The sequence below is a fragment of the Misgurnus anguillicaudatus genome, chromosome 7 (genome assembly GCF_027580225.2).
Source record: "Misgurnus anguillicaudatus chromosome 7, ASM2758022v2, whole genome shotgun sequence".
NCBI lineage: Eukaryota > Metazoa > Chordata > Actinopteri > Cypriniformes > Cobitidae > Misgurnus > Misgurnus anguillicaudatus.
The window spans coordinates 8,128,293-8,141,460 of NC_073343.2; the positions used below are offsets into that span (position 1 = coordinate 8,128,293).

The 13,168-nt window shown below is 39.4% G+C and overlaps 1 protein-coding gene across 2 annotated transcripts; it reads right to left on the bottom strand.

The window, feature by feature from the left end:
* Window positions 1-7,414: 7,414 nt before the first annotated feature.
* On the bottom strand, window positions 7,415-10,470 carry LOC129418189 (interferon-induced protein 44-like). Of its 2 annotated transcripts, none has more exons than XM_073869352.1 (8): window positions 10,283-10,470; window positions 9,822-9,879; window positions 9,686-9,734; window positions 8,870-9,077; window positions 8,640-8,789; window positions 8,374-8,548; window positions 7,992-8,092; window positions 7,415-7,907 (listed from the first exon to the last, which is right to left on the bottom strand). In XM_073869352.1, the coding sequence occupies exons 2-8, from the start codon at window positions 9,835-9,837 to the stop codon at window positions 7,695-7,697; spliced, it is 912 nt and encodes a 303-aa protein (XP_073725453.1). In that variant the 5' UTR covers window positions 9,838-9,879; window positions 10,283-10,470; the 3' UTR covers window positions 7,415-7,694. The 2 variants fall into 2 exon arrangements, with proteins under 2 accessions (XP_073725453.1, XP_073725454.1); XM_073869353.1 differs by having other exon boundaries at window positions 7,417-7,907; window positions 8,640-8,786; window positions 10,283-10,461.
* Window positions 10,471-13,168: the final 2,698 nt, after the last annotated feature.

Sequence of the window (13,168 nt, forward strand, 5' to 3'; positions counted from 1 at the left end):
CCGGTCCCTCCAGCCGAGATGAGCTCAGGCTTTTACAGCCCGTATTTCAAAGTTCCAAAGAAGGGCGGTGGGTTACGACCGATCTTGGATTTGCGCGTTCTGAACCAGACTCTCCAAAAACGATCCTTCAGAATGTTAACGCTGAAACTGATATTTCAGTAAATATGCCCCCAAGATTGGTTTTCAGCTATAGACCTGAAAGCTGCATACATTCATGTGTCCATTCTCCCTCGCCACAGGCCGTTTCTTCGCTTTGCGTTCGAGGGGCGGGCATACCAATACAAAGTACTACCATTCGGGCTGTCTCTCTCTCCCCGTTTATTCACGAAAGTAGTGGAAGCAGCGTTAAAACCACTGAGAGAGAGAGCGGTGTTAGCATATTGGCTTACCTCGACGATTGGCTTATAATAGCTCATTCTCGGCGGACGCCTTGCGAACACAGAGACTTAACGCTTTGGCATCTTGCCCGTTTGGTTCTCCGGGTCAACTTGGAAAAGAGCATACTTTGCCCACTGCAGAGGATCTTTTTTCTCGGCATGGAACTGGACTCGATCGATTTATCGGCGCGTTTAACAGAAGTGCGCATCCAGTCGATTCTGACTTGCCTCGGTTCATTCCGAGGGAAGAACGCGGTCCCTCTGAAACAATTTCAGAAGCTCCTGGGACATATGGCAGCAGCTACGGCTGTGACACCGATCGGGCTGCTCCATATGAGACCGCTTCAGCATTGGCTTTACGATCGAGTCCCGAGGAGAGCATGGCGCACCGGCATACACTGTGTAACCATTACACCTGCGTGTCGTTTCATTTTCACCCCGTGGTCAGACCCAGCATTTCTGAGGGCAAGATATGCCCCTGGACAGGTCTCCTGGCATTCTGTAGCACATACGATGCCCCCAGCACGGGGTGAGCAGCCACGTAGGACGGGCTTGCAGTCTCAGGGGTGTGCATAGCACCCCAACCGCGCGAGCGGTCGGCTGTATATCTGGGACTCGTACGCTCCACTACGGAGATGCGAGGGAAGGATGTATTAGTCGGCACCGACAACATTTATCAACCGTCAAGGCTGTTTTTGCGCTCTCGTCACCTGTCGCATCTCGCTCGTCATCTCCTCCTTTGAAATCAGAAGCATCTGAGGTCCCTTCGTGCCATTTACATCCCGGGTTCGCTCAATACAGCGGCAGACGCGCTTTCCCGAGCTGCATGCCCCGTCAAATGGTGACTCCACCCCCAGACGGTTCAGCTAATTTGGAAGAAGTTCGGTCGTGCGCAGACAGATCTGTTTGCATCACCGGACGATACCCATTGTCGCCTATTTTATTCACTAACCGAAGGCAGCCTCGGCGTGGATGCGTTGGCACACAGCTGGCCGCGGGGGATGCGCAAATACGCATTCCCTCCAGTGAGCTTAATTGCACAGATGCTGTGCAAAGTCAGGCAGGACGAGGAGAGCCTTCTACTGGTCGCGTCTTACTGGACGACCAGGAATTGGTTTCCAGAACTGATGCTCCTCGCGACAGCCCCTCCCTGGCGCATCCCCCTGAGGAAGGACCTTCTTTCTCAAGGAGGGGGCAAATGATGGCACCCGCACCCCGATCTCCATGTATAGTCGTTGAGCGCGCACAAGGTTTAGGTAATTTATCGCAAGCGGTATCTAACACCATCGCCGCAGCACGAGCGCCGTCTACTAGACACGCGTACGCGCTTAAATGGGACCTTTTCTTCGCAATGCGAGGACCCCCGAGAATGCCCCATTAATATCGTGCTTACATACCTTCAACACCGGTTAGATGGTAGGATGTCACCCTCCACCATTAAAGTTGACGTCGCCGCTATATCTGCACATCACTCTTTAATAAACGGCAGATCGGTTGGCCAGCACGATTTAATTATTAGATTTCTAAGAGGCGCACGAAGGCTGCATCCTCGCGCCCTCCCTCTATTCCTCCTTGGGACCTGTCCATGGTGCTGAAAGCCCTGCAGGGACCCCCGTTTGAGCCTTTGCAGTCTGTGAGTCTGAAGTTTTTTTCAGTGAAAACTCTGTCCCTGCTCGCATTGGCCTCTGTTAAGAGGGTAGGTGACCTTCATGCATTCTCCATCGACGATTCGTGCCTTCAGTTTGGTCCTACTGTCTCGAGCGTAACACTCAGACCCAGACCAGGCTACGTGCCCAAAGTTCTCACCACTCCTTTCAGAGATCAGGTGGTGAGGTTGCAAGCGCTGCCCCCGGAGGAGGCAGACCCAACCATGGCTTTATTATGTCCCGTACGCGCACTGCACCTCTACATGGAACGCACGCAAAACCTCAGGACCTCAGACCAGCTCTTTGTTTGTTACGGTGGTCAGCAGAGAGGGAAAGCAGAGGATGTCTCATTGGATTGTTGACACTATCGCCCTTGCTTATAATCTGCAGGGCACCCCATGTCCATTTAAATTGAGAGCTCACTCTACTAGAAGTGTTGCCTCATCTTGGGCACTCGCTTGTGGTTCCTCGCTAACAGACATCTGAAGAGTTGCTGGTTGGGCGACACCTAACACGTTCATTAGGTTTTACAGTGTTCGTGTCGAGCCGGTCTCCTTTCATGTTCTCTCCTCATCTGGGAGATCACTGAACACCGGCTCGCATGTCGGTTCCTTTGTGAGTATTTTTCCGTGGGGTTAATCCTACTAGCCCACGTTTCCCTCAGCAGAGCACTGCTTTGCTTACACAGCCACGGCTGTCTTTATTCCTCAACTATGGTTGACTTTCGTCCACCATCAGCCCTTAACGGGGCGGTGGCTTCCGCAGCGTTCCTATCCCGCTCAGATAGGGTGCTTCCCAGTCGCTGGCACTACTGTGGGGTTAAAGGAACATCTAGTGCCCGGCCTTCTGCCTTAAAACCTAATTCTCCTTCTCCTTAAGTGGAACCGGAGGGCTTTACGCAGACACTGGAAGAGGTTAGCCCTCAGTGGCGTTTTGGTAGGGATTCCCAATTCGTCGGTCACGACGTGACGTCGTAGTGACCGACTGAAAGGGAACGTCTCGGTTACGTATGTAAGGAAGGGAAGGAAGGAAACGGAGACGTCACGTCCCGTTGCCACAGGGCTGCTCCCTGCTGTTTATCGGCCGGTCACATTCTCCCGGCTTGCTCAGTGAAGAGAGGCTGGTTTCCATGTTTGCACCTGCTGCTTGTGTGCGCACCGGGCGGGGCGGCGTCAGCATTATGCAAATACCTCAATGCCAAGTTCATTGGCGTTTTAGTAGTACTCGAAGTAGATTGGTCTCTCTAAGCGAATTCCCAATTCGTCGGTCACGACGTGACGTCTCCGTTCCCTTCCTTCAGGGAACGTGGGTTACATACGTAACCAAGACGTTTCCCTGTACAGCACAGAGAATAAATGAAGAGCAAACATTTGTTTACTGAAAGGGGGTGTATACACCAAAGCTTTTAAACACGGCTGAAAACGGCAGGCACAATGCCAACAAACCATAACTAGAAGCCTAAATGCATCCTGTTGCATGTGACTGGCCGATTAGCAATGTGATAACAAACACCTGACCAGGTGTGCCTAATAAAGTGACTGATGAGTGTGCATTATTTTAGCAATATTGCTTGAGTAGGAGTGTGATATAACTCTATATCATCATGGCTATGATTAGGCCAGAGGCATATACTGTATATATATGTTGCTTTTATACAACAGTTCGACGGCAAAAGTAAAAAAAAAGAAAAATCAAAGCAGCAGTATTTGGTCTCTTGAATCTATACTTGTTTTTTATTCATATTTAATCTTTTTTGTTGGTAAAAGTTAATAAAACTATATTTTATATACTATTGATTTAATCTTAACCTGGTACGAGCATGAACACAAAAATGCCCAGTTCCAACAGATAAGGCTGCTCGGACAACTGACAGGCATCTTTTTTGGCTGACCTCAGTGCCAAAGCTAAGAAGAGGAGGACGTTTTGATTGGTCCACAGCATTTCTCCTTATCATCCTTCACCCCCTTATCCAAAGCCAGTGTGATCTTAAAAATTCCTTAAGGAAACAGCATGGCTATGCAAAGTATTGGCTAAACCAAATTATAAATTGTAACATTCTTCCAACAAAATGAACATAAAACCATCACCTATTGAAATCATACTCATTTTAGAGACACTATAGCATTCTAAATTAAATCTCTGTGTTATGAAACTGTTCAAATACTCACAGTTATTAACATATGAATGAATGCATGCATGCATGATATAGTAAAATTTCCCTGTCATGTTTATATTTTTTTTACATTCAGGACAATGCCTATGGTATTTTGGAAGTGTTTTATTAAGTGCAAAATGTATAGATTAAATTCTTAAGACAAAGTTAAACTCTGTACTTTATGCTATGCAAATAAATTCCTTACAGTGGTGGTGGGACGTATTTTGTGGGCTTCCTCTGACATTAAAGGGGTCATAGTGTGAAAATTAGATTTTTTTCATGTTTAATGATCAACATGTATGTACATGTTTGTATTTTTGAGAGAAAAATGTTTATGCGTGGTTTTTGAAAAAGCTACATTTTTAAGTCACTGATATACGTAAGTCCACAAAACTCATTCTAAACATGTTTTCCCAAGACTTTTCAAAACAGGATCTAGTAGTCTAGAGTTTTTTCTTCAAAATGATGTGAAAATCATTTGGCCTGCTCATTCACATAAAACAATATATTGATTTACAGTTTCTAAGACACATTTGCTTGGGAAAGGCCATATGCGTGGAGGCGGGAAAGCTCCTGAATAATCAGTGATTGACAGCTAAGGAACAAAAGAGTTGAATAATGAGCCACATAATGAGCCTTGTGGGGATGTTCAACAGGAATGTAACTTTCTCTGTAGTAAAACCATGATAAGGTTTACTTGGGAATTTATAACAAAAAATGATATATATAATGTGTGTGTGTATATATAGAAATAAATAGAAATATTGTCTATGATGTTCACAAGTATACCTTTAAAAACCATAGTAATCATAGTAAAGGTACTGTTTGGCCATCGTAAAAATGAACACAGGGTTAGTGTTTAGTTGGCTAGCAACAGGTTTACTTTTGTGCAGTAAAAAGCTCAAAAGAACTATCTATCGTTGTCTGGACTCTTGTTTGTGTTTTTGTAATCATTATAGTAGAAACACAACAAGGGACAAGCGTGATAAACTTATCAATGTTTGTTTACAGCCGCCGCCATTACTTCCTCACGTGTTGATCATGAAAGCAGTATGTGTGCACATGCGAGTGATCCTGTGTTAATAAACTTGCTGTGCGGAGATATGCGCCTAGACACAACTAAATAAGGATTGTACTGTTTGCAATCGCGTATTTTATGAGAATACCAAAAAGTGCGTCGAATTTCCTGACTCGTGTCTTTGTGTATGTGCGCGTCGCGTGAACTGTTTGATGGAAGAACAAAGAAAACACTCGCGTCTGGAGATACTGACACACATACGGAAGTAAATAAGGATTTAGATGTCATGTTTGGTGCACTCGGATGAAACAACAAGGAATGGAGAGACTGGATTGTGTATCCATTGACTGCAGGAGGCACGAGTTATGCATATGGATGTCTCTGCTCATTCACTTCAAGGGCGCGGGGGTGTGTCGATCTCATCTCATTACAGATAAACAGGTAACAGGAGAAATACGGTACTTCTCCTCCTTCTCATACAGTTTACACCGAATGACAATATGTTTTCGATCTCACATCATTCAAAAGCTGACATTCCAATCATTATATAGACATTTATCTTTTGTTTCTATGACAAGTATTCATTAAGTTACAGTTTATTTTTCTGACGGGTTTCTGAAAGGACTTCACTGAGGGAGAGAGAACAAAACGCGCATCATGTTTATTTTCTTAATTTTGCGAAAAGCACAACATTCTGTTTTTATTGGGAGTGGACAGAAAAAATAGACACTTTAACGTTTTAAATGATGTTTAAATCATATCTGTATGTCAAAAATCAGCAGAGTTATCTAAGTCTCTTTGCGAAGTGATTGAAAAATAAAGAGTTTGCGGCGCCCCGCCGCGGTCGACCCCAGAGAGTTAATTTGAGTAATCCTGCATTAATAATTTCTGCAAGCATGTGAAAATGTTTTGCCTGTTTTGTGAGGTAGGTAGCAAGGCGAATTACAATAATACCGCACCCTTTATCTGCACTATCCAACCACGGCACTGCAATTTAGTGCAGAGAGAAAGAGGAAGAAAAGAAGGACTTGACAGCACAATTGAGTTTCAGCTACAACAAACCACCATCATTGTGATCAGTGTTTGTTTTTCATCAGCTCATTTGCATTTTAAAGAACACACTCAAAACAGCACAGTTTTGCTCAGGCCTACAAATTTGCGATTTTAACATGCTATAATAAATTATCTATAAGGTATTTTGAGCTAAAACTTCACATACACACTCTGGGGACAGCAAAGATTTATTTGACATCTTAAAAATAAATCATAATATGACCCCTTTAACAGCTAATCACAGTTCTGCATCAGGAAAGCGTGTACACCGTGTTCTCTCATGGAAACAATGCCCCCCATCCGCAACCTTCGTGAAGAAGCAAGGGGGACAGGCACAGTCCGAAGGGCAGAAAATATGCACGTGCATATTATATAAATGACATGAACATGTAGTGAATCATAAGTTATAAGTGTTGTATAGTGTTGCATGACTTGTACTAGTCGCTCCTCCTGCGGTAGTAACTTCTCCTTCATTTTTTCGTACGTTATCGGAAAGATTCGGTAAAGCCAGTCTTTCTTTTATAAATCTGATTAAGCTAAAGACTCTTCGGAGATATAAAGGATGTCATACAGGTACTCCAGATTAACATCAGAAATGCAGAAACAGCGCGTGTTACGTGAGCTTTAAGACAAGAAAATATGCATCCTTCAGGTCGATAACTGCAAACCAATCGTGGGGACGGACGCATTCGAAAATGTGTTTTTACATCGGCATTGTGAAAGGCATCTTGTGAAGTGCTCTGTTTAACGTGTGCAATCCAGGATCGGTTATAGCGACCAACTTTCTTGGGTACAATGAAGTTAACGCCTTTAAATGCCCGACCTTATATTGGCTGGAGGGACCGGCTCTATCTCCGTACACAAGACGTGAGCATCTGCATGCTTTACTGTAGTAAACTAGATAAAATGGAGAAATGTAATCTTTAAAAAGACACAAATACACCTGTGCAGCTATTTTAAAGGAAACTGGCCAACGACAAAAGAGCAGCAGGTATTGCTGCAACGCCTTAATGCCAACACTGCAAAGCTCTTGCAGTCATGAAAAGAAACAGGAGCGGATAATGTATTCAATGTTTTTTGTTTGAGTACCTGTCGATCTCACAACCTTTGCACTGCTAACACAATTACAGGAACACAAATTTAGGTTTCTAGGTTTTAAACTTAAGTTCATATTCATTTATTTTTTCATTTGAAATTACAACACATAAAACAGTACATTTTCATGTATGGAAAGTGGAAATCAAACTTCTTTAGATTTTATCCTCAACACTAAATCATGCTACACTGGCTTCAAAATCATTATTCTAACAGATTATATTTGTGTAAAATTAACTATCACTGATTAAAAATAAAATATGCAATTTTAATCAACATATTAATACACTGAATGTGTGGTGTTGTAAACCACCATAATAAATGTATAGTTCCCAAATCTTCACAATTTCTCACTCAGATTTTGGTTGTTTCTCTCTCACATTTTGTGTGTCTTTGTTTTCTACGTGAATCTCTACATGGTCATTAGCAAGTTGTATAATTTGTGTTAATGCTTGTAAAATCAGAACATCCAGGTTGTCATTTGATTCAATTTCTTCATGGTAGTTCTTCACTGGAAAGATGTGACACATTGGAAGTCCCAGTGAACTGCTGCACAATTCCAGCTAAAATCAAAACATAGGGACACTGAGCTCAGTGTATGAGTTTAGGGCAAGTTACTCCTTATTTTAGAGGAAAGCATAATTTACCTTCTCCTTAATTCTCTTGCTGTGGTAGACCCTCAAAAAATTGTTTTTCACCACAGGACACACTTGATCCACGTTTGTCATGACAACCACCTGAGGCAACCCTGCAGTATGTGCCAAAGAATAGACTTGCATAACTAAATATATTTTCTGATTTTTTTTACATATGCCTATTTGGCAAAATGTTTTCATATTCAAAAACAACCTGTATAGACTTTAATGTTGGAAGGCTTTTTCTAGCATTCTATATGTATGTTTACTAAAGAAGATACACTTTCTACAATTGTCCAGTGTTTGTGATAAATGTTCCCATAATATATCATTTTATATGTTAATTGCCTTTGCTTTAATAAAACTTTTGATGGAAGAGCAACCTCGGTCTTACCGATAGTCTTGGTAATTTTCAGACGAATGTTTCTCAGCTTCTTTAAAATATCATCCTGCGCCAACTTGACCTTATCAGCTGCTAAAACATAGACCAGGCAGTAGACCTCATCAGAGAGATCTGGGTCTTTATTATAGTATGGGTCTTCTGGAGATATTGGTTTTTCAGGATTAAACTATGTTTAAGGCACACAGACATTTAGTGTACATTGTACTTTAAAAATGTTTAATCCAATAGGGAATTAAGATGATTGTTGTATTGTTCACCTCATATCCATTTTTTATGTTGCCATTTATGGCTTGGATGATATCATCCGGATGGCATCCTTTCTTGTCTTCTGCTTCCAGGCCCATGACATAATTGAAGACAATGGGCAATTTTGAATTCCCAATTTTCATTTTAAATTCTCTGTACTGCTTTACAAAAAGAAACACATTAACATAAACACCAAACAAACAAGCAATTAAAACACCTGTCCTACAAAAAACAAACTTACTTCCCTTGTGTAACTTTCACCACCAGCAGCGGAATCACTGAACACATTGCTAGTTATTCGTCCTTGGAAGGCATTATTAACAGAGTTTATAAAACTTGATTTTCCTGAACCAGATGGGCCGACCACTATCACTCTCAAGCATTTCAGATTTGTTATGGATGGTTGGATTTGTCTGATGCCAAGTATTAAAGAGTCTTTCTTTCCTTTCCTAAGCAAAAGAATAAACCACATTTAAATTGGTTTGTATTTAGTATAAATTCACTGTTTTAAAGATAATAGAGATTGAATATGTAACATGTAAACAGCGCATTTTTACAATAAATTCATTGCCTCGTCATGGCAAAACCATTTGACAAAAACTCCTAGGAGGATTTACTTTTTAGAAAAAAAAATTATTCAAAGTTAAATTTCATTGCATTCAATGTATATTTTTTACCAGTAAGTGTGTTCTCTGGAAACTTGAACACAACATTTTCATTGCTAAAAATGCTCTACCAACTGAGCTACAGGAACTGAGTTACAGGACTAGGCCTTAGTTAGGACATTTATACCTTACAAAAAACATTAGCCTACTGGTTTGCATCTTGAGACAAAATAATGGCACTGATATATGTTAAGATATGATAGAGAAAGATGTTTTTAATTTAAGGCAGCTCATACATGCACTTTAGTCTGGGACTATATAAGCCCTGTCCGGGAAACCGCCCCATAATGCTGCTGTATATGAGGCAAGTATAGTGATTATAAAGTATAATAACATTACATCAGGCCTTTTTTCTCATTACTGCAATAAGAACGTTTAAAAACTGAACAAACCCCCAAGTCACTGCCCTCCATGGAGTTTGAAATTCTGGAGCTTCACCTGCTGTTAGAGATAAAAGGTCTTATATCAATAATGTTGGTTCACTTGTTTATTTATTAGATGCAACTCATGAATTGATGGTTGGCTCACCAGGGTTGGTACTCATTTTCTTAATTTCTTCTGATTAAAACAAATGCAGAAGTTTTCCCTAGAGGAGAGTGAATAACATGAAGTTATACAGCACTGCCAAATCAATCATAAATCAGTCAATTTAATCAGTCACATTTTTGTTTGATGCCCTAACAAGCACTTTAGTAAGAGCAGAGTCTGTGAAATACAGTACAGATGCATAAATACTTGCAACTTTGATATGTTCACGTACACACATAAAACAAAAAAGTTACTATACTGTGTGAAAATCATGAATTTGCACACACTCTTAAAAATAAATTTACTACATGATGCTGTAGAAAACCATTTTTTTTACTTCGTAATTCAAACAGAAATTACCCTTTGACACTTTGTTAAATTATGTAAATTCCTATTTTTTAATGGCATAAAACAACAATACATTTTAATATTATGTCAAAGAGTGCTAAATGAATACTCACCAATCAGTGGTGTACGGCTAATAACACAGAGGCACAGATTGTCTACTTATACCTGGTTTACTTTTACTTTCTGTAGTAGCAATAAGAGAACAGAAATCAAATTTGTTTCCTGTTACCCATTTCTGATTTTTTGCTCCTTCCTATTTTTAATCACCAGTTTCTAGATTAGTTAATTACTTCTTAAGTATTTATGGCTTTGTGTTTTCCCGTGTCTTTGTCTGGTACTGCTTTGTCGTGTCAGTGGTGAGTGCGTGTTCATATTCCCCTTTAAAGTGGTAGTGGTTTTTGGGCACGCTTCCCTGTGTTGTCTTGGTTCCTGTTTATTTGAATTAAGCTGCAGCTGGATCATACCACTTGCATACTCAACTCTTAATCTCCTTAAGGATACCAGCATACTAGACTAAAGAAATAGATCCAGCAGTTCTTGCAGATCCCTTAATAAACTAAAGGAAAATATTGGATTCAAATATATTTTATATTAATGGTTCACATATAAATCAAAAGAAAGTTTTTAGGTTTACTTAGTTGTACTTAGTTTGTCTTAAAGGGACACTCCACTTTCTTTGAAAATAAGCTAATTTTCCAGCTTCCCTAGAGTTAAACATTTGATTTTTACCGTTTTGGAATCCATTCAGATGATCTCCGGGTCTGGCGCTAGCACTTTTAGAATAGCTTAACACAATCCATTGAATCTGATTAGACCATTAGCATCACTCTAAAAAAATAACTATAGAGTTTCGATATTTTTCCTATTGAAAACTTGACTCTTCTGTAGTTACATCGTGTACTAAGACCGATGGAAAATTAAAAGTTGCAATTTTCTAGGCAGATATGGCTAGGACTATACTCTCATTCTGGTGTAATAATCAAGGACTTTGCTGATGTAACATGGCTGCAGCAGGCGTAGTGATATTACGCACTGCCCGAAAATAGTCACCTTGGTTTCTTTCAATAACTCTACGGGAACTGGAAAATGAGCATATTTTCAAAAAAGTGGAATGTCCCTTTAGATTTAATTGTCTTGAATCAGTAACATTTAAATTATACTGACTTTACAGTTCCTTTGCACAGTCAGCATTTAGTAAATTTAGTACATTTCCCGGAGAGGGGTTATTCTAGTTTGGTTATCTTAAATTGGATGTTTAAGCTGCCTTAATTTTAAAACATATTACACTGACATGTTAACATAACATATATCTGTGCCATTTTTTTGTCTCAAGGTGCACACCAGTATTTTTTGGTTAGTCATGTTTTTAAAAACTACTTAAATGTGCTAATATAACTAAGGCATAGTCCTGGATTAATCTAAACCCTGTCCGGGAAACTGCCCCTGTGTTTTGAATCCACACCCTATGCACTACTAATACTAATTAAGCAACAAGAAGGCAAATGTAGCTTTCTATAAGGTTTTAGACTTTGATTCCTTATTTTTTGGGTATAAAATAATCATTTTTATCATCATTGCATTTGAAATGAAGTACATTTGTGAAAAAAGTTGGGGAGACAGGGACACGACTAGGTTTTAAATTATCTAAATTGAGATATGTAATGGATAATCCATGGCTAGCCATGAATTAAAGGGTTTTAATGCACAACATAAAGGCAAAGAACCACCCGACGCGTAGCAGATTGCCTCTGCGAAGTGCATTAAAACCCTTTAAAGGATAATTCCAGTATTTAACACTTTGAGTCTCATTTCTGGTTTGTTTTGGAACAACTACAGTGATGGAAATCAGAAATTTCGACAATGGGTCGTGTCTTGACTTTTTGACTTGTTCAGAAGCGTCTCTTGACTGCCCCAGAATGGAAGCCAACGGGCATGCACAAACGTCATTAAAACAACACTTAACATTCATTTTCAAAACTGTGCTACTCACCGAGTGGTTTGTGGTGGTCGTTGATTTGTTGACAAGGCAATCTTTATTTGCACTAATCATGTAATTTATTTAAATGAATTATGTAAAGTGGGAAATAAAACCGAAGTCTCTCTAACCACGATTACTATGTAAGGACACATACATTTTTTGAAATGCATTACATTAAATGAAACCAAAAACAAACAGTTGGAAATTTTGAAGCAATGTTTTAAAAGAGATAGACAGAGAACTGAAAGAGAAGGACCAGAAAGAGTAAGTGTAACTGTGTTACTATGGTTACCAATGTTTAAAGTAGCGGATTAATTTCTAACTGTAATCAAACTGACTGGAACTACCTGTGCATTAAACGGTTTTAATGCACAGCTCCAGCCAATCAGAAAACAGACCATGGTATAAATGATTTTAGTTGAACTTCCTTAGAGTAATTGTTTTTAGTTACCTTAGCACAATTAAATTGAGTTGATCTGAGTAAAAAAATAATTAAATTCACCAATGTTTTTATCTACTTATAGATATATATATATATATAGAAATATAAAGTTATTATACTACACCAACACATTAGCAAGCTAATCATAACTAACACTCAACTTAAACAGAAGCTGATTATAGCATAAACATTTCCAGTGTAAATTCTTTCAAATCAAGACATTTACACTTATAGTAAAATGCTTTTTAATCAAAACAACACTAAATAACTGATACAATGTCTGTTCTCACCCTAAGCAAAACCTCTATTTTTGCACAATGATAACAATTTAAAAACCCAATAACAAAACAGAAACTTTTTCAAATACTAATATAGCAACACACTAGACATTAATAAGTCTCCCTCTTTTCATTTTGTAATTAAAAATGCATAAAATATCCATTAAATAACCATTTAAACACGCAATATGGATAGAAACCACTTAATATTTTTTATTAAAAACTAAAAAAAGATATTGTAATGGATCAAATAAGTAAATGTTAATTATGTTAAATTGAATTAGGGTCAGAATTTTTTTTT

Excerpts from the sequence above, each read along its gene's own strand:
- LOC129418189 (XM_073869352.1), bottom strand. Across the intron at positions 8,790-8,869 it reads GTGAAAGTTACACAAGGGAA|CAGTACAGAGAATTTAAAAT; the intron begins GTAAGTTTGTTT and ends CTTTTTGTAAAG. Across the intron at positions 7,908-7,991 it reads GCAAGAGAATTAAGGAGAAG|CTGGAATTGTGCAGCAGTTC; the intron begins GTAAATTATGCT and ends TTTTGATTTTAG.